Consider the following 25,376-nt stretch of genomic DNA (forward strand, 5'->3'; position numbering starts at 1 on the left):
ACACGTATTCATTTTGCTGCCCAGAGTTAGATGGGAAGATTGATATCGCTGTCGTATTTATTTCTGGAGTTTCCTGGCAACCCTGTGATGACAACAAAACTCCAGGACGTCACTGCTCCCAGCCAAGAAATAGTCCTGCACACAACTCACCAGTAAAACCACAAACTGTTGTTTTTATACTTTGGTTTTGCTATACATTAAACAAGGTAAGAAAAAACATGTTAAAAGGTATACTATGCAGGAATTTCCCAAGTAATAAAGCAATGAAAAGCATACAAAAGTTAACCGTCTCAATCATCACTCATGACCTACTATAAGTGTATGGCGGTGTATTTATTTGCAGAGATCCTGCTCTCTGCCTCAATTTATCATATTATTTTGCTGTGGTTGGAACCTTTCTTTTGCTGCCATCTTTGTGCAGTGGTGTGCAGCTACCACCTAATAACAGCCCGCAGGTGGAGTTTTATCAATCTTATCAAAAAGGTAGCGACCAGGTAGTAGCAGTAGCATCCAAGAGAATGAAAATGGTAGACAGAGCGCCAAAAAAAACCCCATAAATATAGCAAGGCAAAACACCAAGCAAACAAAGCTAACTACAAAATGAGAGGAAATCTGGGGTTGGCTTTCACTTTCAGTGGAGAAAATTGAAAGAGGATGGAGATTGAGGCAGAGTTGGCCTGCTTCTTGGACAGGTAGGTTTCAGCGGTTAGCTTAGTTAGCTTGCTGAAGTATAAGCTTTTGCATTACAACAAATATAATGTTCTTACAATAGATGCTTGCAGTGTCTGTACAAGCAGTATTTGGAGGAGGTACCTAGCGTGAAGGTTGTGTTTCCAAACAGTGACTAAACAGTCCTGCATACTAAACCTTTAATTTCTGAGTTTTAGAGGTATTCGGAGGTGTGTGATATTTCCTTTGAACAGAGCCAGGCTAGCAGATAAGCTAAGCTAACTGTCTGTTGGCTAATCTTGAACAGACAGAGAGAAGAGTGAAATCAGTCCTCTAATATAACTCTCTGCATGCAAGCGAATAAGTAAATTTCCGAAAAACATCAAACTGTCTCTTTAATAACAATACTATGCGGCTAAAATATGCTATCCATTACAACTAGCATTGATGTATAAGTAATAACAGACAATGCTGATAGAAAACTGGACACATTGTGAACAGGCTTCAGTATAAGTAGTGCAGACCATTTGTGTCCACCAATGATTGATAGGCACAATTGTTCTACCATCATGTAACTAATTCAAGATGTAATCACTGGTCACACATAAAGGCCTATTTGCCTCGAGGGAAGTAAAACAAACTACAAGGTCAAAAAAAAAATAAACACAACTGAGAAGCTGCGCTGGAGTGTGAGAGAATTAAAGCAAAATAAACAAGCCCAGCTTGCAGCAAGTGTAGGTTATGAAGCCTGAAGGCTCAAAGCATTCAGTCCCAAACGTCACCCACTAAGAGTTTGCTCTCCCTAAAGAACGTCCCCTTTGAAAGGATCTGTGGGGCCACTTAGTCTGAATTTAGCCTAATAAGGATTAAACCCCTTTCGGCCCTTTTCACTGTTTGCTAACAGGTTAGCCTTTTCTCCTTCCCTTTCCTTGGCTGCTTAGCCTTTTTGAAGTGGGAACAAAAAAAGGTCTTGTGCGGATTTAGGAAAACGCTGCAGTGGTCTCAGGGTTAATTGGTAGAAAAGTGAAGACTTCAGTGCATTAACTCATTAAACATTCAGCCTTTGGGCATAAGCTATGAGGATGAAAGCCTCAGAAGGGTCCTGACACATAATAAGATACTAAAGCAGCAATACGTAACAATAATGATGGCAGCTGTAGGGACATACATAAACATGGAATTCATTAATGAAATTATGACAGGTAAAAGCCTCAGTTAATAACACAATGTAAGCTTTTTTTAACACAAAAATGCTAAACATTTAACAAATTACACAAGGATAGCTTTCAAACTATATAAAATGTTTGTGTTTTTAAATATTCGAGATCAGTGCTTCCTTTCTTTATCCTATCAGAGCTTAGACGAGGGCCACAAAGGGCAGAGTTAGTGGCTCAAAGATGATGGAGAACAAAGGATGGATAAGGCCAAACATTTGACGGGAAGAGAGGCAAGATATGCAGCAGACATCCACACACTGAGAAGATCCACTTTGGTGTCTTTGTATCATCATGATACCCTTCAAAAACCTTTATCGTTAAAATTCTACATGACGAAAAAAACTTGATTTCAGACAGAGCAATAAAGAAATGTCAAGGTTCACCTTGCAGGTAGCACTAAAGTTAACTTAATACAGACTCTTTCATTGGACAACCATGCCACAGCAACAAAAACACAGCCATAAAAAACAAGATCTGATTTGTACCACAATATAGTGTATAAAAAATGCATTCCTAAGACGCCAGCAGCTACATATAAGACCTTAATGGTGTTGCTGGGCACCTGTTGAGAGTGCACTGAAAGGGCTTAAATATGTTCCCTGATTCGTCATGCTCATCGGTAAACACTTGCACATCAGGAGAAGGAGCAAAAGAATGTATATGCTTTTCACCGATACTCAGAAAATCAAGCAGACAGCCCAGAGCCACCACTGAAGCGCAGGAGGTGTTGCAGCCTCAACGCTATTGGCCCTCCGCTCCCCTATAAGCTGCCATGGCAAACATCAGACAGGTTAAGATCGCTGACCGGCTCCTATCGCATTCTCCCCGCTTTCCTTCAATCTCTCATTTTGCTATTTAGTGATGGATAGGCTTTTTTTCGGGGTTGATGTGAGGCTTCGCTGAAGTAAATTCTTTTCTAATCCGCCTATTGTCACCAGCTTAAGTGGGTGTGGGGTGAAAAGTACACCCCTCTTGGGGAATTCAGGGCTGGTTGTCCGAAGCAAAAGAAGAGGGAGAGAATGGGACTTGTATAAAGGAACGGCTGTGGAGACTTTGAAGAATTTGAAGGTGACTCAATTGGAGCTACAGGTTTATCAGTGACGAGTATTTTGAGTTAACTGTAAGAGAGTGAATCTGATTAAGCATCTCCAGTACTCTGGAGGCAGATCAGTTATAAAGTACTCAAAATACAAATAAAGTACAGGATTCACCTAGATGCGCTCATCAAATATGTCTGTCTACTATCTACACCTTATTTGAATGTAGAATTAATTTCCTTTAGTTTCATCCCGTCAGAGGCTTTTTTTTGGGTGGAGTTTATCCAATCAGAGGTTTAAGTATAGAGGTTGCTGTATTCTGTACAGACTAATTTATTATTTTCAACTATATAAATTAAACTGACTTGACATGCATTAAGGCAGGAATAATTGTTTAATAGAAAGACTGTAGGCATTTTATGTTGTGCATTTGTTGAAACAATCATGTTAGCAAACATGTAGCAACATTAGCATTCATTTGCAGTTGTACTTTGGCCACATGACGAATGCAAGCTCGATAGTGACTCTCCTCAGCCCAATCGCCAGAGTAAATAATGGCTTTCCGAGTTTCTGCAAACTACAGATATGTCACATTTGTACATTATGATGTAGTAGATAGGTCGAAACTTTGTTTCTTTACATTTCAACAATGTGGTTAAGGTGTGGTTAGGTTTAAGTACAAAAACTACTTAGTTATGGTTAAGAAAAGATCATGTTTTGGCTTAGAATACCCGCTTTTGGTGGCATTAACCTGGCAGAAAACACAGCAGTGATTTCTCATTAAAAATCAACCACTCTTTGTGGCACTATCTTCAAGAAATGCAAATATGTCTCTGTAGAAAACACAACTGCTTTTTGGGGCAGTTGGTCTAGGTGGAAACACAGCAGTGGGTCGCTAAAAACCGCCCACATTTGGTTGCTAAAAGCTGCTGGAAACACACCCATGACTTGCTAAAAAATGACCACTTTTATTGTTTTTTGGTCTACAACAGTGGTCTGGAGCTTGGCAGGTGTCTCACCTTGGGTTAATGCCATTCACCATCCCCTCCACCTCTCCATGATTAAGTCAGTTCATATATTACGTCACTTTGGAAAAGTTAATATGATTCGGAAAATGTATAAATGTAACGTATCCATGCTTTGCAGAAACATTCAATGCTATCCTTGAAGCTCATTGTTGGTCTTCAAAGATGCTACAAAAAATATCTGGCTCTCAAGCTGCTAATTGTAACACTTTGTTCATCAGTTATTTTCTAACTTTGTCTGCTGTCTAGTGCTGGGCAGAAAGTGTACAGTATATTTTAAAAGACAAGTATTTGCTGAAAATACCTGCCTGCTGCATTTGGAAAGGATGCTGATGAAAGGGATGAGGGTAAATGAAAACACTAAAATTTCAAGTTCTACAAGCCAAACCATTAGCTGAAAGAAGCTAAAGTGATTGCTGGTGTGGAACAAATTTTGAGCGCATCATCTTTTTTATTGAGATGTTACATTGACAAGATAACTAAAGGTTTAGAGAAGTCACAGCTAGAAAAAGAGCGTATCTATTCTGTGTATGACCAGATCATTCGTGTATCAGTATTGCTTCTTTATTTCTACTTCATCATATTCTACAGTCTTGCTTCTACAGAGCAGAAGTAAAGCTCCGTTGTGCTGATGTCTGCTAGAAAGGGGTCTTGGATGAGTAAGTAATCTGCAGACTGTCCCTATGGATGTGCCATTTCAACCAGACTGGATGGGTCATTGACCATAATGGCAATGGAGGCACCAGAATTCAGCGATGTAACATTTTGCTCTCCGGCACATGAGATGTCTTTACACAGAGTGCACATCAATGCTATCACCTTACCACATAAAAACAAATACATCTGGTTAGAATTACTCTTGATTTCTTTTAGAAATTAACAGCTATGACGAATATAATGCCCTCGTCCTGTCATTTAGTTTTTGTATTTATGAGGCATTCTACAATTAGAAATATAGAAAAAAGGACACTCAACAACACACATATTTACTCAAAATAATCTTCGACATATGGATCTAGTTTTATCATCTGAAATGCAGCTGAGACCTTTCTGACAAAACAAGACCACATTTACAATTCCAATTTCCAATACGCTGGGCTGGACATCGATCTTTCAATTGGAGCCGGGTGTCTCTCTGACCTCAGCTGAATAACACAGGCTTGTGTGAACAGCAGGTACACAGGTGCTGATTGTAATATCAGTAGCCTACCAGGCAGACTGGCATCCATAAACAGGCCTATCCATCAGGCTGGCGTGTTGCCTTTGACACGTGTGTCAGAGGCAGACGAAGGGAATAAATGATGGAGCGCGGGGATCAATCAAAGGAAGGGAGGGGAGGCACCTGCCCCCTGACTGGCCCAGTCAAGCCCAGAGATGGAGCATGATGGAGGGGCTAGGCTCAGGTGCAAAGAGGGGGTGGCAGCTCTTTGTCTGGAGGTGCTTGGTTAAGTGTGAGCCAGGTCTTGGCCACAGTGGTCTGTGGTTGTGTCAAGGTCCAAAGTCAGTTTACAAACAGAGGGATAGCGAGAGGCCGAGCATGTTTATTGGTGAAAAGAGATGGGGCAGTTGTTTGTGTGCTTGTGTGTGTGTGTGAGGGAAGAGCAATTGGAAGGGAGACATTAGTCATCATTAGGTGGCGAGATGACACACTGTCTAATGGTTCTTTATGTGATTGCCAATGTGGCAATCGGCTTTCCTCGACCTGTCCTACCTGGTTACCACTCGTTGCAGAGATTCATCAGCCTAGTTTGCACAAGAGTCCCGGTTTAGGGTAGGAAAAAAAGTCACATATCTCCTAACTGAACTGAAAGTGTCTCATTAGAACAAGAGTCTGTAGTCATGCCACCTGCTCTGTGAGACTGTCACAGTGGTGCTTTGAGCTAAATGCTGTCATCAGGTATAATTTGTACCATGTTTGCCATCTTAGTTTAGCATGTTAGCATGCTAATATTCACAGATTAAAACTGAACACAAAGTGCAGCTGAGGCTAAAGGGAATGTCAATAGTTTTGAAGAACCAAAGTATAAAGCCTGATGATGGTGCTGGAATTTCACGCAAAACCACAAATGTCATGGTGGCATTAGAGGGGGTGTCACTAAAGTTCATTAGGATTCATCATCTGGGAATCTGAGATATTTAACTGTGTGAGAAAACTTTGACCTGCTGCTGGCCCTAAAGGAATAGCCAGAAATATTAAGAAATAAATGTTGGCATTGCAAACCACACATATGCTAAATCTGCATGTTATTATGTAGTAGATACACTGGAACTTTACTTTTCAAGAGTGCTGTGGTTAATGTGTGGTTAGGTTTAGGCACAAAAACCATTTGGTTGTGGTTAGGAAAAGGTCATATTTTTGCTTAAAATACCCGGTTGGGGGGGGCACAATCTCAGCAGGAAAAGCAGCAATTTCTCGGGAAACAATAAAAAACCTGTTTGCCCGTGAAAACAGCAATTAGTCATTAAATCAAAAGCGGTTTTGTTGTTTGTCGATCTTGAACAGTGGTCTGCAGTGTCTTGCCAAAGTGTCATGAGATCCACCCTCCCCTCCACCACCAGATGACACACACTTTGTCACTTTAGAAACATTGATGTAAGTATGCAACGTGCAAATGTAACATACTCGGGGTTTGCAGCAATGTACATACATTTTCCTCTGGTGACTGAGCTGGTTGGACTCATCCTCTATGGACCATGAATGTGTGAATGGAATTTCATAGCAATCGATCCAATAGTTGTTGCCATATTTCAGTCTGTACCTAACTAGTTGACCAACCAACCAACAGACCGGAAGACAGACAGAACATTTCTCTCTCTAGAGCCACCATTTGCGTAATACAAACAATAACAAAGAAAGAGCCATCTTGAATTGGCGGATTGGTTTGACGCTACTATGCGCCCCGGCTGTATCTAGGCTAATGGCTAACATGCTAACTATTATTTTTATGTCACTAGTCACTTGAAACAAATTTAGGACGATAGGAGACAGGTTGAAATAAACCGAAATTTCCCTTTAACAAGTCTTCCTCCACTACTCTTAAACACCCCACATCTGGCCAGGGGACCGCTGACCTCATCCCTACAGAATGAGTTAATCATCGCTGATATAACCTCCCTCAAACAAGTGGAGTGAAACACGAGAGACTATATCACAACCACTGATGTGGTCAGAGACTCAAAGAGGATTGGAACTAAAGGTGGGGTGTGAGTGCATCTAGTGTGTTGGAGACAGAGAGAGAGATGAAGGGACAGTAAAGAAGGTAACAAGACTTTACTGCTCTACTGGGAAACAGAAACTCACTTCAGGAAGCTTTAAACCTTTATTTGGCCTTATCTTCTCTAATTGGCTTAAATCATTTGTAATTGTTTGCACATGTCTTTATGCTGAGCAGCTCCCAAAGCTCGGACCGTGACTTGACATAAGCAGCGAGGCAAATCGAGAGGAGCAGTATGATAATAATTGGGTTTCCTGATGACTGGATGAGGCAAAGTGGGCTGCGGGGAATGATGCTTGAGATCAAACCGACCCTGGATGTTGAGGATTCGAGGAGAGGGAAAACACATGACGGCCGTGATGCTAACGAGTCTGTCTCCGGTAAGGAAACGCTTCATGTTTCACAGGTGCTATAATTACTGTACCTGGAATGCAGGGAGGGGCAGACAGAGTGACGGAAAGAGGGGAAGGAAAGAGAAAGAAGGTCATCCTAACCCATCACTCTGCCGGTTGTTGTCGTGGTGTGGCTGAGCGATTTATTGACCATCTCAGGATGCACTCTGTCAGAGCGGACGAGGATAGCGCAGAGGAATGGATGGTGGAACGGGATGAAGGAGAGACAGAGGGAGGGTACAAGGGAGGGAACGAGGCCAATATGAATGAGTGAGAGCGAGGGGATCCGTTTCCTTGGGCTCATTGATAATGACATACCTGCTTGGGCTGTCCGTTAGTCCTATAGCATACACTACTTAGGCTCTAACTGGAAAATCAATAGGCTCCTCTCTCAGAGACCTCTCGCTGCCATGGCTCTTTGTGATTGGCAGCTGCAGCCGAAGGTCGTCCCTGGTGACCATGAGAGTTTGGCGGAGCGAGCAGGAGGAGGGGGGAGGGGTGCGGTCCCGAGCTGTTTGACACTTTAGGGAGAGCTTAACGATATGGGACTGGCCGCTACATAACACCAGGGTGGTTTCTTTGACTGAGTGACCATCCATTCAGCCACTCCAGCTAACCCTGAGGAGCCGTCACCACCCCACTAATTAGAGTTACCAATGTCTTCTCAATGGGGGTTTTATCATTGCATAGTCCAAGGTTGGACACTGACCTTTACAAAAAAAATTACTGGCATTCTTCCCAAAATACTTTACTACCTGACCTTTGGCTAAAAGTTTTTGGAAACACAGTGTGAATGTCCACAGGATTCAGAAAAAGCTCAAGCTAAAAGTTCATTAGAGTTAGAGCTGTATTAACAAACTGAGGAGGTTATATGAGGCAAAAATATCATTATATAAAGTCAGATGCTCTGATTTTTAAGGGTGATTTTTTTGGGAGTATACGTTTATTGTGTAATTTATAGTGTATATAACATATCACTAGCTGCATGGCATGATTTCTGCAGTCATTAAATGTGTTTTGCTAGTCCAATAAAAATGACTGGTTGACATTAGGATGCCATTTTAACAAATAAGCCACTTTTTTTTCTGCAATTGCAGTTTTATTTGATTTTAACACTGCTGTGGCCCATTGAATGATAACTGAATTACTTCTCCTTCATTGGTTGGTTCCTCCCAAAATGTGTCTCAATCCCAGAGGCATACCTTACACTATCAAAGCAATTAAAAATGTAATTGTTTGGTATAAACTGCTGTGTTTTTACTGTGCATATGACGATAAACTTCTTGAAACTTAAAGTTTCAGCCCTGTCCTCTAGAAATTACCTTTATGTACAACTAATTTTGAATATCAAATATGTTTTGAGGGAAACCTCATGCCAAGTAAATTACATTTTCTATTAACACAATGAGGAAATGTCTACTGACAATATACTCTAGTTGTTTTCCGACAAAAAGGCAATCTTGCAACATAGTATCCAGTCATAGCGACTACAGCATTACTTTTTATTACCTTTTTTATTAACATTTTTTATAAAAATAAGGATCTTTCCCTAACCATAACCAAACTGCTTTTGTTGCCTAAACCGAACACAAGGGTCTGGACATGAACCTGGGATTATCGAGGCAAGGTCCTGCACTTTGTACACACACCATCCTCCCCAAACCACCACCTTGTCAAGCTTTTTCGGTACATCAAAGTAGTGTTTTGTTACCTGAAAGAAATGTCTCTGAACATAACCCAGGCAGCAATTATGTCGTCACAACGTAATTAAGAGAGCATTTTAGTAACATACAAACATAATTTCTAGGAGACAAGGTTGGTAAATTGTCAATGCAATATTTTTGCAGTTAGTTTAATTACAAGCTATTATATGTACTTCACTATTTTAAACTGACATGAGTATAAAAGTTGTCGGCCAACCTCATTCCGCAGCTTTGAAATTACACTTTGAAGAATTCATAAATAAAAAGTAAAACTGTTTTCCAAAAATATTTCAAACTTAGTTTCTTTATTTTTCAGCCTGTTGCTGGAGCTGTCAGACCATCCTTCTCAATATTTCACTTTTTTTTTTTTTTTTACTGCTGCGAGACGCTTTTTCATTTCCGGTGTGTGATGGATTGCGAGACAACAATGTCCATCACGAACAAAATGGCTTTAATGTGCATTCCAGCACTTTTATGTACACACTTTTTATTTTGTCGCTGTGAACGGATGACACACTCAAACACAGTTAAAATGAGTAAATAGTTTGCTATCAGGACACATGAGTAGTTTATGATACACTCAGCTTGCAATGGGGATCTAAGGGAAGGCTCCTCCAATCAGGTTTGTGCTGGTATTTCCTGTGACCAATCAGCTGCAAGTAGAGCAAATTTCACTTCCTCATTCATGCAATATTAGTAGTCTCCAGGAGTGGCTCTGCAACAATAACTCCACATGCAATATTGATGGCTTGTGTCTAAACACAGAGAGCGTGCTGCTAAACACACACACATACATACACACAGGCAAACACACATCTGCTCCGTGACTTCATCAGTTCTGCTATCTGCCGAGCAGATGCAGGGGCCTGCCAGGCAATTAGCTGCCTGCGATGATTTTCTTTGAGCCCTCTATGGAGGGAGCAGCTGGGTCCATCCGGGTTTGGAAGACAGCAACAAAATGTGTGAACAAGAGCATCAAAAATTTACCCGCTCGGTTCACATGTGTGGCGACGTCGGTCTGTGTGCACATGTGTGTGTGTGCGTTGTGAGGTAGTGAGACACTTTCCCTGCACCTATCATGTTTCCAGTGAAAGGAAAAGGGAAAAAGAGCACTACCTAAAATAGCCAAGCATTTGACATCCCCCTCCCTTATCACTCACTTGGAATTACAAAGCACGCTAACTCAAGCAGACAGAGGGAGGAAACTGTTGCACACTCTGTTGCAAAACAAACCAATTCTTTCTATTGCCTTGTTCAAATATCTCTAATGCCATGCCATGCTATGCTACAAAATGTAGCCATAGTCACTGTTAATATGACTGTGCACCACAGTACATATGCATTGAGGATTCAACAAGTAGATGAACAAGACTGACCAAATTATCATTAAAATTCAATTTTACAAACATTTTATGACATTCATGAAACAGGATCCTCGCATAAAAATATGTTTCAAATATGTTTAAATGACAAATTATGTCTTTGTGGTTGTTTCTCTAATTGTAAACTATGTTACTGAAACAGTGTAGTATACGCAGTAATGAGCCACCTGGGGGTACTCAGCGTAATCTGGTAGGAGAGGAGAGGGAAAAGAAGAATAAAGCTGAGACCGTATGAAAAGACAGACAGAACAAGGACAGAAGAAGAGAGAGAGAGAGGGAGAGGGAGAGGAAAAAAAAAGATGAGAGGCAGCGAGGTTACTCATCAGCTGGCAGAGATTTGCACAGGCATGGACACTGTTTTGTGCTCATGAGGGGATCACTGTGGAGTCGTCACACAGGCTCAGATCAAAGAGCTCCCTGACAGGCCCCTGATCTTTTCTCCAGTCAATATAAACCAGGGGGAACTCTTTAGGGAACCACAGATAATTCTGAACGTTTTCAGGAGATAAAGAGCACAAAGAAGTTGAGAGAATGGATGAATGAGTGAGGCGGCCTTTGTCATTAGATATGTATTTAGATATATTCAGACTATAAAAGGGAAGAACGGGGATAAAGGAGAAAAGTGATAAAAACAGATTCAATAACCTAAAAACTATACCAAATGCTCCAAAAGTTGCTCCCAGCTGTCCCAGCAGTGTGCTGACCCTACTTCTGTTTTCCACCTTCAACTGTAACGTGCAGCTCACCGCATGAGACATACATACACGCACAGTTTTCTGAGGTATACAGCTGACCTTTCCATTTTAACTGCAGAAATAGACAGACCTAATAAAATCCAATCCACTGTATCCAGTCCGTTCTACATTGCCATAAAAAATGAACACAGTTGCTCAGAAGCATGTGGTTTGATAGGTGGGCCAAAGCGGATTCATAATTAATGTCTTTATAAAGATCTGTGTCGCCAAATATTTCATTAAGCTGCAGTTATCACGTCCTTCATAATATTTGGACACTTGCTCTCCAAGTAGCATCCATTAATCTCTCTGGAGCTGTGAGCTTGATAATAAACAGCCACCCAGGAATCAAACAGCCAGACATTTTTTCCTCATTCATTTCTATCTTTTTCCTAATTTTTTCAAACATTGGGATAGCTATCGCTTTACTCAAGCTGATGCGGAGGGGAAGGAATGCCAAATCTCAGTTTAACATTTCTTTTAAATTTCACAATGAATCACAGCTGCCAAGTCAACTGTTGCTCGTCTCGACACAGTTTCTCTTAAAACTCTAGTTCTGGGAAGAATGTCCACATAGGTGTTCATTTAGTTGCTTGTGCATCACATTCAAATGTCATGACACACCAGTAAATGCTACTCGATTATGTTTCCCCTTGAGTGTTTTTTTCTTGGTGGGGAAGGGTGAATCTGACACTAAACCCCCTCCACTGTGAGCAAAGTTAATTTTACAATTCCAGGTGGAAAAAAAGCCCTGCTGAGTCAAAATCAAAGAAAACTGTGCAAAATATTCATCCATAAATTGTGCAATTAAATTTGATATATAAGACAATGTATAGCTTATAGAAAAATATGATGTGACCCCAGGTAAATCTACTTTAACTTACATATTATGCATTTTTGAAAGGCTATTTGTTGGCGTGATATTCAGCAGGTCATTCAAACTCAACTAAATAATAAATTCTACAAATTTAATCATAGGTCACTTTACACTCCCTAAAGGCTCATCAGCACTTGCAAAAAAAAAAAAAGCCTACATGATGAAGTCCAGAAGATGTGGTAAGTATGAAGGGGGGGCTCATTAATCTTTGCCTTTTCTGAAATGTTTGTGGCTTATTTCCCTCGCATAGTTGGCTACTTCATATCAGTAAATGGCTTTCTTGTTTGGAAATCAGTGTTAAATCAATATTCTGCATCATGTGGAATTATTTCTGTAACAAGTGTGACGATGTGCATGCATATATTATTTGCTATTTATTAAAAGTAGCCCGATGTTGGCGTTTTATGGCCTCTTCAATAAAGTTAGCAGCTTAGAAAATGTACCGTCATTTTCTATACATATCTATATATGAACATTAGAAAAGTTCTGCTGTGGCTGTGATCGTGAGGATGTGACGGGTTTTATCAAACAAGATAATCACCTGAAATTAAAAAAACGTATTTAACCCAAGCCTGAGAAGAATTGAGACCTAAAAGTAACAGAAAAGCTCCAATCAGCTTCATATAATTTTACGCGCAGACGCACATAATGACCGCGACCTTGTTAACAGCACCGGCGGACACGTGTTGGAGTAGCAGGCTGCGTTACTTCGCCTAAACATTTCATATGGCTTACACTGCGGCTTTTTATGTTTCCAGCATGCTTACATGTCTAAATGTGTCTCTCACACCGCAGCCGCTTGTCTGTGGGAGAAAGTAAGGACTTCTTCTTCTTCATCATCCTCAGTCCTCCAGCATGAAGTCTGGGTGACAAGAGGACTTCAATTACAACCTCGGAGAGACCCCCACACACACACACACACACGCGCGTCTTACTTCAGTTATTTGACTCAATCCAAAATATCGACTGTGTGAATAAGACTAAATGTTCAATAAAATTTAATCAATTGATTAGTTTAAAAAAATCAGATGCATATCAAGAGTGTTAATATGTGTGTGATCAGTTTAGATTTTCGGCTGCTATTAAAGCTTTTCTGAGCCTACATGCTGCAGGTGCACTCTCCACATTTAGCCTACAGTTTTTAACTTGCATCAACTAAATAAAAAAAGTATAAATAATATTCAGCCGCATTAAATATTCATGCTTATTCAAAAAAAAGATACAATTTCACACGACTGTGACAAAAACACACGCGCTAAAGGACGTATCCCAGAATAAAAGGGAATTAGACATGATATTAAATTAAGAGAGTAAGTCAGAAAAATGCTCACATACATGTTTAATTTTTTTAAGTTTAAAATTAATTTACAAATAATGCGACCAGCTGACCATGCCTTGTGTTGATGTCTATTTCTAAAAAGGGAAAATCACCTTTTAAAACTGTAAAACAGTTATTAAAAATGTCAAAATTAAGGCAACGCAGCCCACCAGACATTTTACGGTAAAAGTAAGACATGCTGCGTAAATTAATGGATGAGAGCAAATAATACTAAGTGTCAATAAGCCTTTAAAAGATAAGAAAATACGATTCAACACATTCAATTAAAAGCAGGGAGAAAAAGAGAGACTTATCTGCACAATACAAGCGGGTCTAAAGTTAAAGGCTGTCACTCACATTGTGCCTACACTCCTAATCCTCAGAGCGCACCGAGCGAAATTACGCACAAAGAGCAACACTGGGGAAAAAAGTGTTTTACTGCCGGCATAGAGAGTATACACTGGAATCTGAGCGTATAAACCTGAAGGTTTGTGTTTGCCTGTGTCGAGTTGGGGAGCAGCGGACAGCTCCGCGCGCCCCGGCGCTGCTGAGGCGGACTGGAGCTCTTCTGCTCTGATTGGCTGTGCGCACTGACAGCTCCGCACATGATTGCAGGAAGAGAAGCCCGACCCCTTTCACTCTTGCTAAAGGAACCATTCATAAACTACACAAGTCCAGCTCACAGCTGAGTGTGGACGAAAAGTGAGCGGGGGGCGCAGAGAGAGAGGAGAGGATAGCAGCGAGAGGAGATGAGTGGCCACAGACCATGTTTTTAGCCTTAAGCGTCTGCAGCCCAGGACACGGACGGTGACCCACACAACCTGAATATGAATCTACCTAGCGCTGCTGGAAGTGCTCTTGAGTTGGACTGATATTTAGCAGGCTAATACGTTGCATCCCTATCCGTTTCCTCCTCCTCACACTGACGTCCATCCGCTGCTAAAAGCAAAAAAAAAAAAAAAAACTTTGATTACACACTTTTCCTGCACGGGGAAGCATTTGCCTCTGGCTTTACCGGTAAGCATTGGATCCGTCAGCTTACTGCGACTCTCCGGTGTACAGCCCGGACCTCTGCCCAAACATGATTGCGACGCAGGCAAAGCTGGTTTACCAGCTTAACAAATATTACAACGAGAGATGCCAAGCGCGCAAAGCGGCCATTGCGAAGACTATAAGGGAGGTTTGTAAAGTGGTGTCGGATGTCCTGAAGGAGGTGGAGGTGCAGGAGCCCCGGTTTATCAGCTCCCTCAGTGAGATAGACGCGCGCTATGAGGGGATGGAGGTCATCTCCCCCAATGAGTTTGAGGTGGTGCTGTACCTCAACCAAATGGGGGTGTTCAACTTTGTGGATGACGGCTCCTTGCCCGGCTGCGCGGTGCTGAAGCTGAGTGACGGCCGCAAAAGGAGCATGTCGCTGTGGGTCGAGTTCATCACCGCCTCGGGCTACTTATCGGCCAGGAAGATCCGCTCCAGGTTTCAGACTCTGGTGGCACAGGCCGTGGATAAATGCAGCTACCGCGACGTGGTAAAGATGGTGGCGGACACCAGCGAGGTCAAACTACGGATCAGGGAGAGGTATGTGGTGCAGATCACCCCCGCGTTCAAGTGCACTGGGATTTGGCCTAGAAGTGCAGCTCAGTGGCCCATGCCCCACATCCCCTGGCCTGGTCCTAACCGGGTAGCAGAAGTGAAAGCCGAGGGGTTTAACCTCCTCTCCAAAGAGTGCTACTCCTTAACAGGGAAGCAGAGCTCTGCAGAGAGCGACGCCTGGGTCCTGCAGTTCAGCGAGGCCGAGAACAGGCTGCTCATGGCCGGCTGCAGGAAGAAGTGTCTGTCCGTGCTGAAGACTCTGAGGGACCGTCATCTGGAGCTACCGGGACAGCCGCTCAACAACTACCACATGAAGACCCTGCTGCTGTACGAGTGCGAGAAACACCCGAGAGAGACCGACTGGGACGAGTCTTGCCTCGGAGACCGACTGAATGGCATCCTGCTGCAGCTCATATCCTGTCTGCAGTGCCGCAGATGTCCCCACTACTTCTTGCCAAACTTGGACTTGTTTCAGGGAAAGCCTCACTCAGCCCTGGAGGCTGCTGCTAAGCAGACGTGGAGACTAGCGAGGGAAATCCTCACCAATGCTAAAAGTTTGGACAAACTATAAAGTGATTTGTCGAGACAGAGCCGAGAGACATTTTGGGATAAAACTTCAGAGAAGGACAAAGATGATTCTGCAACTGATTCTCCAAGCAATGTGAAAAAAAAAATAATAATCAGTGACAAAATAACGCAGCGAGCAAACAACAAAAAACCCTTTTAAAATGGAGCAATTGGGCCACTGCCATGAGAGAAAGTGAAGGTACATTTTCAGATAAATGTAATAACTTTTAGTTGTCTTCTTTAAATGTTTTCACAAAGTGAAGAAACTTTTATTTAAATATATGCACAAAATCGTTAAGTGAAAGAATAAAAATGTAGCGTGCCAAGTTCAATTTTTTTCATTATGTGACTTTAAAAAAAAGAAAGAAATGTTAATAAAAATGTTGCAAATTAAATTACAACTTGGCCTCGTGTCTTGACGTGTTTTGACAGCTGATGTGACAGGCAAATTTGTTGCTTTTTATTTTTCCTATTATCTGATAAGAAGAATCATTTAATTATTCACTTTGACCACAGAAAGATGACCTGTGCTCAACACTGGAAACTATAAAAGGGAAAAAATTAAAAAGAAAGAAAATTTAAAAGAAGGAATGTGCACAGCCGACTTTAGGCCATAAGTTATTTTTACAGTGCGTCACAGGCTCTAAAGGATTTTCGAATGAATGTAAATCAGCGATCTCATGTTAATATATAGGCCTGGGAGCATCTCTGTGTTTGAACAGCAGCAGCAGGAGCACAGGGCCTGCAGCAAAACCCCAAACCTTAATCTGTGTAATGCGGCTGATTTTAGATAAAGAAGCTTCTATGACACCTTTACTGTCATGTTTATATCCATGGATCCTCATATAAAAATCACATCCAAATAAATGCGGGCATTATTAACATGGACAAATTTAAAGACACAGCTGCACATTTAAAAGCAAATGCGATAATTTTCTGGATTGTTAAAGTGAGCAAACACAACCACCTGTGGGTCAGCAGTCCTCTGCACTGAACATGGAGTTAGTACTATCACTATGCGACTGGGATTATCAGTATCAGCCTAAAATTTATTTTTTATTACTTTTTAATCAGAGTACTATACATTTACGTGCAATTTATTAATTAAAAAAAAAATCTGTTTGCCATGACAAAAAAAAAATGCTGCAGGCCTGGTCCATATGTCGCTGTGTTCTACCTATAAAGACAGCTAGATTAATTATTTATTTATTACAAAAACATTTCATTTATTATCACCACTAAACTATAAAACGCTGTCGTGGTGTTTAATTTACTTAAAAAAATATTTATGAGGAAAAATGACAGAATCGTTTCCAAAAAATGACAGCATGCTGCAAATTATATTTTTCTTGATATAAATATATTCATATTTAAAATTTATTTTAAGACACTGACAAGACATGGATATCTTCTTCGACACATTATCAGGTGTTTAGATAAAGTTGGAAACTCGCTATTAATTCCGTTTCTGCTCATTTGAAAATTACACACTTGAAGATATTAAGGATATGAACATGTATTATATATATGAACGCGAGCATTGCTGCGATAAGGTGACAATTTTAAATTCAGTCAAATCAAAATCAAATGGAGCTCGAGTGTCTTACCTTTGGATCGATGGCCTTGAAGCCCGGGTCTTCCTCATCCACCTCGAAGTAGAGCTCGGAGGCGGTGATGGACAGGGTGCCTTTCACCACCGCGGCTGGAGCCACCAGCTGAGCACTGGTGCTCAAGTTTACAGGGCCTGGAGGACAGACACATGCCGGTCAGAGAGACATGCTGAGTGTCCTCCTCTCCAGGTGGAGGGAATATAGGCCTGCGCTGGTTTTACGCAGTGAAGGTAAACATATAAAACTCAATAAGGGATTTCAGTGACATGGTGGCTGCTTAGAAACAAAGTTTGGGCCTTAGTGGTGCAGGTGGTGAAGATAAACACGCCAAAGCTAATGATAATTTGCGTCTATTTTAAAAGTTGAGACTACTTCTCCGCAGAATTATATTTTTATGAAAATATTTTGCACCACAGTTGCAGTGTATTTAAATTAGGAGGCTTCGGCTACGTTAAACACTATCTATAGTTTTCCTCCTTCAATTGATCATCTATAATACATTCATAAGCTGCGCACCGCATGCGCCAAAATAAAACACCCGCACTAAAATAAATGATTAAAAAGTGGCAAACTTGGAGAGATAATTGTCAAAACTCGACTGTCAGTCAGACCCAATTGATTGCGGGCTGCTGGGTGAAGCTCTGTTTAATCTCTCATCAATCTTAATTTATGCCTGTATGACAATGAGAGCCGGGCTCAGGGGAGCTGTGGGTGTGAGCTGTGCCCGGCTCTGCGCATATGAGGCATTGTATTTGCAGATGTTGCGCTGCGGAGAGAGGAGGCTCGGAGCCCGGTTTGATTTCCCTGAGCAGCCGCACTCCGGTGCAAACGGATGGAATAAACAGATAGATATTCATTCCTCTGCCTCTCGTGAACCCCGTGAGTACTGACATGTTATCCGTGGGCTGAAATAACACTGGTTTCTTTTTGTTCCATTCAGTCAAAGACATTCAATTACACCTGAAGCAGACAGCTGTTTAAGAGGAGAAGCTGAAGCCTCTCCCGACAACCTCTGCCTCTGTTCTCACAGTATACACATCACTTTATTAGACAGGATCCAACGTTTAATCCTATTGTCCTCCAGTTGCGTTATTTTAATAGCACTCTGAGCCCCATTAATGCAGCTTAGTCTGCTGAGCGCTGTCACTGCACATAAAAATGAGGATTACACCGCAATCCGATTAGCGGACTATATGATATTTAATTAGTATTCTTTAAATCGCAGCAACAAGACTGACAACATCGTGAGGTGAATGTCATATAAGGCTGTGCTGATCAGGCTCATGCAGGGGGAGGTTTTATTTAAGCGATGCTGCTTTTCCCTCAATCAGATAATGTCCCATTTCAGTGTGAGCAGTATCCTGGGATAAACTCGGCTACTGCTGGATAAAAAAAATGTTTAGAGAGTTGCTACTCAGGCCTGCGTGTGTGTTTGTGAAGCAGACCTCCAGTGGTAGACAGGAAACTGAAAATACAGTGTTTGCACCAGTGCTCTCCTAGGATAGTGGTGCCATAATGAAAGAGGTTTACAGAGTTATAATGCAGGTTAAAGCTTTAATTAAAAGCCTGTTTTCATGTTCACATTATTGATGCAAAACAAGCTGTGATATCAGAGCAAAACAGCAACATCATATGGGGAAAACAGTGAAATCATATGGGTGATATAGACAAGACAAAGTGCTTTATAACTCACTATTCAGTGCTGCAAACAGAGTATATGTAGGATACTGTGCAATATGAAAATGAGCTGCAGGACAAACACAGCAGGCAGGGAGGGGGTGGGAATGACTGAGAGGTGAGGAGGATGAGTCGTTTCTTTACCTGTTAAGTTCTCCAGGTCCTTCTCCTCTAAGGATGACAGAGTGTCATCGTCTCCGTCAAGTGATGTCTCACTCTCCAAGTTTTGATTTCCCAGAGCCTGACTCCTGATGGACTGCTTGCCTTTGAGAATATCCTCCTCGGACGCTGGAGGGAGGGAAAAGGGGGCTTTTTTATTTTGCCTTCAGTACGTTACAGGTCACAGACAGTGTTGTGCATGGAGTTAGATTTTATTTCGTAACACAATAAACCTGTTTAACTTCATCTCAGTGAGGAGATTGGTGGATTTCAGAGTTGCAGTGATCACGTTTGAGTAGATTTAATTTTTAACTCAAATCAAACATATCGACTTAGACATCTTCTCTCCATAAAGACAAAAAAAAAAAAAGCAATTATAAGCAAATACTACAGACAGTAAACAATGACAGGGGAAAAGTTATTTTTAGATTGAGTAATAAGAAGCTGGTGCTCTGATACAAGCTATTAGCTTTATTTCCCACTGCTTTAAGATACAGTTATAGGGGTACAAATAAAAGCAAACAATCTGAATTTAAGCGTAATTTACAAATTCATTTTCAGAGCTGCATTCACTCACCACTCTCCATATAAAGCACATCAATTTAAGGCAACTTAGTAAAGTAACTTAGCTTATTAATTTTGTAAAACATTCTGGCAGCCTCCAAAGGTGGGTTTGAACTTCATTTTGCCAAGAGAAAGAAATTTTTTTTGTAAAGTATAGTGTGTTTATCCTCTGCTAAAACCATTTATAAAATTGATTAGCACTGTTGTTTAACTCTGATTCATCAGTTAGGAGCAATGCTGACTAGTGTTGCATTTTCAGGCTTGCAGCGCAACGTGCAGGCAGACAAACTGAAAACAACGAGCAAACCCACGCAGACAAAAGGCTGACATGATAACCCTAAATTCATTTTGACCTTAAACATAACACAAGACACCAATTCACATAAAATATATATTCAAACACATTTAAAACAAAACGAGGGTCGCTAACTGCCCGTTTTGATTTCAACTCAACATGACTTTGAGGTTCCAAATGGATTATTTAAGAAAAATGGTAATCTGCAAACATTTACAGAGCCCTGCATTCCCCAGTGGTGCATGGTAAAGATCCGCAGACACAACTCCACAGCACAAAGACTTGGCTGGCAAGTCCTCCCGCTTTGTAAACATAGCTGGCAATATAGCGAGAGCCTTTTGCTGCTTCTGTGCGTGTTTTCTAATCCAGCGTTCAGGTACAAACACACTTTTAATCCAGTTAGACGCTAAACACATAGTTTAGTTTTCATCATCACCTGAGGGGAGATCAATTGCACTTCCTTAAAATGCACAACCACGTCATGGGGCTGTGTACTTTGAAAAGGCTACAAGAGCTGGGATAAAAAATCTCTTGTCATGGAAAATATGCAGCTCACTGATATTTAGAATGGTCTTCCTGTAATTAAGCCTCCCTGGAGGATTCTTTAGTTAGCAGCACTGAAATTACTACCAGCTCCTCTAATACGTACCACATGCCATTGTATTCACACCAAGCAAGTGGACAGGAGACTTAACATGAGCTTAAAAAACACATGGATTTGAACTTCTTTGCATTTCACTGTAAACAAGCTTAGCGAATCCAGTACTGCGCTGCTAACATACAGTGTCAAGCCTCACGAACACAGTCTGATGCAACTGAACCTCGTGACTGGGCTGATCCATGCTCCTTCTGTTACCCCCAAGCTCAAGTTATTAATAGTTCCTCAATATAATATACACTTAAGTAAGCGCAACAAAAAGTACTGACCAGCCAGTGTGTTGTTTGGCTGAGTCAATCAACAGGAAGAGAAGCTATTTTGACCAGAGTGATGTCACAGATTGAAGAAATGTGCGCATAAGTGACAGGCTACATGCTAACTTCTCATTCGCTCTGGTCTTGAAGTCAATACTGTTTATTTTTTTCCTCTTTTAATTTGACAACTGTGAGGTTTTGGTGGTGTTACGCATGTGTATGTGTGTGTGTGTGTGTGTGTGTGTGTGTGAGTGTGTGCAATCCCAATGTTAAACTTTTATCAGTTGGACTTTAACTATCAGTGTGTATGACTCAACTCAAATTAAAAGTGTTAACTTAAAGCCCTGCTAATTAATAAAATAAATTAAAAAATGTAGGTGCAAACTCACAACAATCATTAACTTTTTATAAGTTGTCATTTAAATTAAAGCCTGATTTAAAAAGATTACAATGATAAACAGTCTATGCAAAGAGCAGGCGTGCCACATTAACAAAAAAATCTCGCAGGGGCACTTCAACCTCATCACTCATCACACAGGGAGCAGAAACGTGCATAAATCCCAACAGGTTACACTTTTTTCCGAGACCCCATTTCCCCGACTGAGAGGTTCAACTACCTGCTTATACAACTCAAGGCATGCATGGTCACAGCAATTAAATTGTCAAAATTAACAAATTTGTTTTTAACGGGAGCGTAGCCAGGAGTGTGTGGTCATGAGGCGAGTATTGATTACCAGAACAGAGACATTAGTCTTCAGGTATTTACTCTGCCACCTCTGGTACACGGGCCCCGGACCAGACCAAATCAATCCCCCAGAAAAGATGGTTCTTTCCAGGCATAAATACATAACAGCCTACTCAAGCCTACTGGCAGTCGCACACTCTCCTGTGGAAATCATCCTGGCGCGGTATGAATGATAACAGTTGTCCATAACCTTAACACAGAAACTCAGAGATTTTTCTCCATGTTTAAATGAAAAGACATTCCCTCTTCTTACAAATGAGAAATAACACTTTAGATCACTCAGTGAAAAATGCTAAATATTTTCCATTGCTTCTAATTTTATGATCAAGCGTGAGATTTGAAAAGTGCAGCCGCAAGTAGCAAGAAAATTAGGCTAAATTCAGGCTTGATCTCACACTAAATATTTTCTTAGGGGGTGAGACTGCATTTTCCCCTCTGCATCTGATGAATATAATTACAGCCAGATATGACCTTTGTGCTCTGTTTGAAAACTCAGCCCTGCATTCTCATCTTGAGCTGCACTTCCGTAACAAATGTCGGGTCGACTAAAACAAGACGAAAGGTTACATCAGAAAATGGATGCCGTCAGGCTTCAATGTCAAAGAGTTATTTTAATGATATATTCCCATACTCCAGCCAGCCGGGCAGTATACTCTCTTGAGGTAGCATACCCTTGCCACAACTGGCTGCTGGCTATTTTTACACAGACTTGACTTTGAAACCAAATGTTGTTTGCAGGAATTTGTCTTTTTTTTTCTCCCCCCGCTGAGGAATATATGCAGCACATCAGCTGAAACAGTTCTGAATAAAATCGAATACCAGATCAAATACCTAAATGACCGACTCACGGAACGCCTTCAACACGTTCTCATCGGCTAGGTGAAGTCAGTGATGGAGCATGAGTGATGTGTCTGTTCTCTGTCATGAACTAGCTGAAGGGAAAACAAGGAGGAATTAAGATGGAAACAAAGTAAAATTCAGAGGCTTGCTGCAGGAGAAACGGCGAGCAGCTGGCCTCGGTCTCCAGCTGCCTCCACACTGCAGCCATTACGGCGGACCACAAGTCTCCCAGGATCCTGGGATCCCCAACACTTATTGCTTTCAGATCACACTCGTATTGACTCCTGTCACACCTGCCGTTTGTCTTTGGGAGTGATGTCACGTTTAAGAGGGCTTTTGCAGGTGACACATTGAGGACACTTTTGGTCCAGAAATGGACCTTTATTGGAGAGAGTAACTGATTGAGCTAGTAAATGTAGGTCCAGCATGACGGTGATTGCGAACCCTGGTGTGTGCTGGATTTTTTTTGTGCAAAGATGAGGGCTTGCATGCACTCTAGGAGAGAAATGCAGCTCCTGGTGTTAATGCTGGGACATGTGACATTTAGATACTGGGGTTATAAGTGACTGCTGGGATTGTTAAGCTGTTCTCGGGCGAGGTTTATTGAAAATCATCACCTGTCTTTATAGAAAAGCGCACAGAAACAATGAAAAAGTGATCAGAACTTTTAAAATACTAAAGAAAAAAGTAATCAGTGCTGTTAGTTTTAAGGACTCTAACTCTGTACTTTGGGTAATAGCAGAGTATTAACAAAGTTTTCCAAACCACATTAAATTTCCCCACATATTAAGAGGCTCCAAGCACAATGTGGACTCTTTCTCCAATGAAAACGTTTGGTGGACTGCAATTTGCGTTTCACTGGCATAATATTTAATCTGAAGTACCAATACAACTTATTACTGTCTAACAATATTGAACAATAAATCAATAAATTCACCATAATTATACACCTTAAGACACATTTAATTTCGCCCACAAAGGGTTTATATTTTATAATGTTTACCTCTAATCTAATTATCCTGCAAAGGAATGCATCAAAGACATAAATCCCAAAATGACCCCTGAGCCAAACGCAAAAATCTGAATAGGGGAACAAAGTAGAATAGGGAGCATGAATGATACTTACCACTGATATCAGCCACTGTTATGCAGCGAGGAAAGAAGGATGAACAAAATTTCACATTTCATCTCATTCACAGCCACTCAAACTGAATTTCTGAGTACAGCATGCTAACGCTCAGGGTGATTATCAGTCCAGCTTTGCATAATAGGAGGCAGGGTATGAAATTACCTTTGTGAAATTCAAATGAGGGTGCTATTTTATTGTGTCTTGTGGTGCAATAAATCTTTTATTGCAACGGGAAGACTAATTTTTACTACCTTGTACCTGGTGCTACCACCAAGTGAGGAGGAAAGGGAGAGCAAACAGCAGGAAGGGAATCTGTGGAGGGGACTGACCGTGCTCGGCCGCGGCTTTGAGCGTGGCCTCGGAGTGAGTGGATCCGGAGGGGTTCCTGATGAAGCGACGTCGCCGCCTTAAATCGTCCTCCCAGTAGTCCAGGCGCCAGAACTCCCTCGGCCGGCTGCAGCGAGACAGAGGTAGCACATGTGTTAGCAATTACCAGCCAGCATGGTATAGCAGCCCAGCATTAGCACTCGGTCCGAGCGAGCGTACATAAAGCCAGCATTGTGTTTGGTGTTTTTTTTTAACCCTCCAAATCACTCTTTAAAAACATTCACTTAGACACAAGCTTAGCCCTCAAATCATTGTGCTTGACAATGACAGTATCCCCATGGCAGAGGATAAGGTGTTCCCTGTATTTTGCTTTCTTTTCCTCCTCCTCTCTTGTTGAGAAGGTGAACTGAGCACCAAGTACATCACAGTGGAATGAGCAAATGACAGCGTGATCATTTTCCACACACTTCTGTGGCACGTGCTTCCATTCTAGGCTCATTTCAAGCCCAGCAGGATACCTCTTGTCAGGACTCATGGCTAGCAGGATAAGGAGAAGGCCATTACAAACACAGAGGAGGGGGGTGGATAGCATTACCAATATTAATCAATGTCTACAGTACCCATTTTTCTTTCCAATTCACATCTCCCTTTACCGGGCCTGGTCACTAAATCATCCTGCTCTCAAGGAAAAGAAAGTGTTAACTTTTAATGAGGAGTCTCTGCCACATAGCATTGTGCATATACACTGTGTACCTGTCTGTAGTGAAATATCACTTCTATTTTTGAAAGTGATTTAATTAAAACATAATCTAAAATATTCATTACCCATGGCTCGGAGGCATGATAAAGCGTAAGAAAATCATTTTTCTCATTACACGAGCAATTGTTTCTTTTCCAGTTTAAAGGGTTTTTTAATTTAAAGAACTTTTTTTGTACAAAACATCGCTGTTCGTGTGTCAATTAGGCGGCACGAAAATCCACTTTTTTAAAATGTAAAAACAGCTCATGTGTTAATGATTAACAACACAGGTGGGGAGGGAAAAAACAACATGCACTTGAGTCTTCCGTGAGACTAAATCTGTCTGACTCAAGTCGAATGGTCTTTTTACTTGTACTAAATGTATTGTACTAAAAACACTTATAGGAAATATAAAAACCCTAGTCTAGGCTTGTCCTGGAGTTAGTTCAGGTGTGTTTTTTGTGCACTGTTACATGTTCCTAAACCCACTGCAAAAATTTACCACGGTTCTGTGAAATACTGTAAGTCTCATTAATTCTGCTGGGCTGTGTGAAAAGTGAAAATAAGACCATGAGGATCTGCTCTCATGAAACATACGGTAAATTTAGATACCTACAAACCATATAGGCGCAAAATGGTTTTATATTCCACAG

At 41.2% G+C, this 25,376-nt stretch overlaps 2 protein-coding genes across 7 annotated transcripts in view; one reads left to right on the top strand and one right to left on the bottom strand.

Annotated features, from left to right (window-relative positions):
- The window catches only part of lrba (LPS responsive beige-like anchor protein), a 237,930-nt gene that overhangs the window by 72,447 nt on the left and 140,107 nt on the right, over positions 1 to 25,376 (bottom strand). For all 6 annotated transcript variants that reach the window (XM_050044707.1, XM_050044706.1, XM_050044705.1 and 3 more), the window contains exons 37-39: positions 23,987 to 24,111; positions 19,158 to 19,301; positions 17,334 to 17,470 (exon numbers count right to left, since the gene is read on the bottom strand). In XM_050044707.1, the coding sequence (XP_049900664.1) occupies positions 17,334 to 17,470; positions 19,158 to 19,301; positions 23,987 to 24,111 (406 nt within the window). The remainder of the gene's footprint in view (positions 1 to 17,333; positions 17,471 to 19,157; positions 19,302 to 23,986; positions 24,112 to 25,376) is intronic.
- mab21l2 (mab-21-like 2) lies at positions 14,073 to 16,127 on the top strand. The gene has a single exon (XM_050044721.1). It carries the CDS (start codon positions 14,651 to 14,653, stop codon positions 15,728 to 15,730), a length of 1,080 nt encoding a protein of 359 aa, XP_049900678.1. The 5' UTR covers positions 14,073 to 14,650; the 3' UTR covers positions 15,731 to 16,127.

This window comes from Epinephelus moara, chromosome 5 (genome assembly GCF_006386435.1).
Source record: "Epinephelus moara isolate mb chromosome 5, YSFRI_EMoa_1.0, whole genome shotgun sequence".
Lineage (NCBI taxonomy): Eukaryota > Metazoa > Chordata > Actinopteri > Perciformes > Serranidae > Epinephelus > Epinephelus moara.

Bases quoted from the DNA above. Each gene is read 5' to 3' on its own strand.
- mab21l2 (XM_050044721.1), top strand. From the start codon at position 14,651: ATGATTGCGACGCAGGCAAAGCTGGTTTACCAGCTTAACAAATATTAC.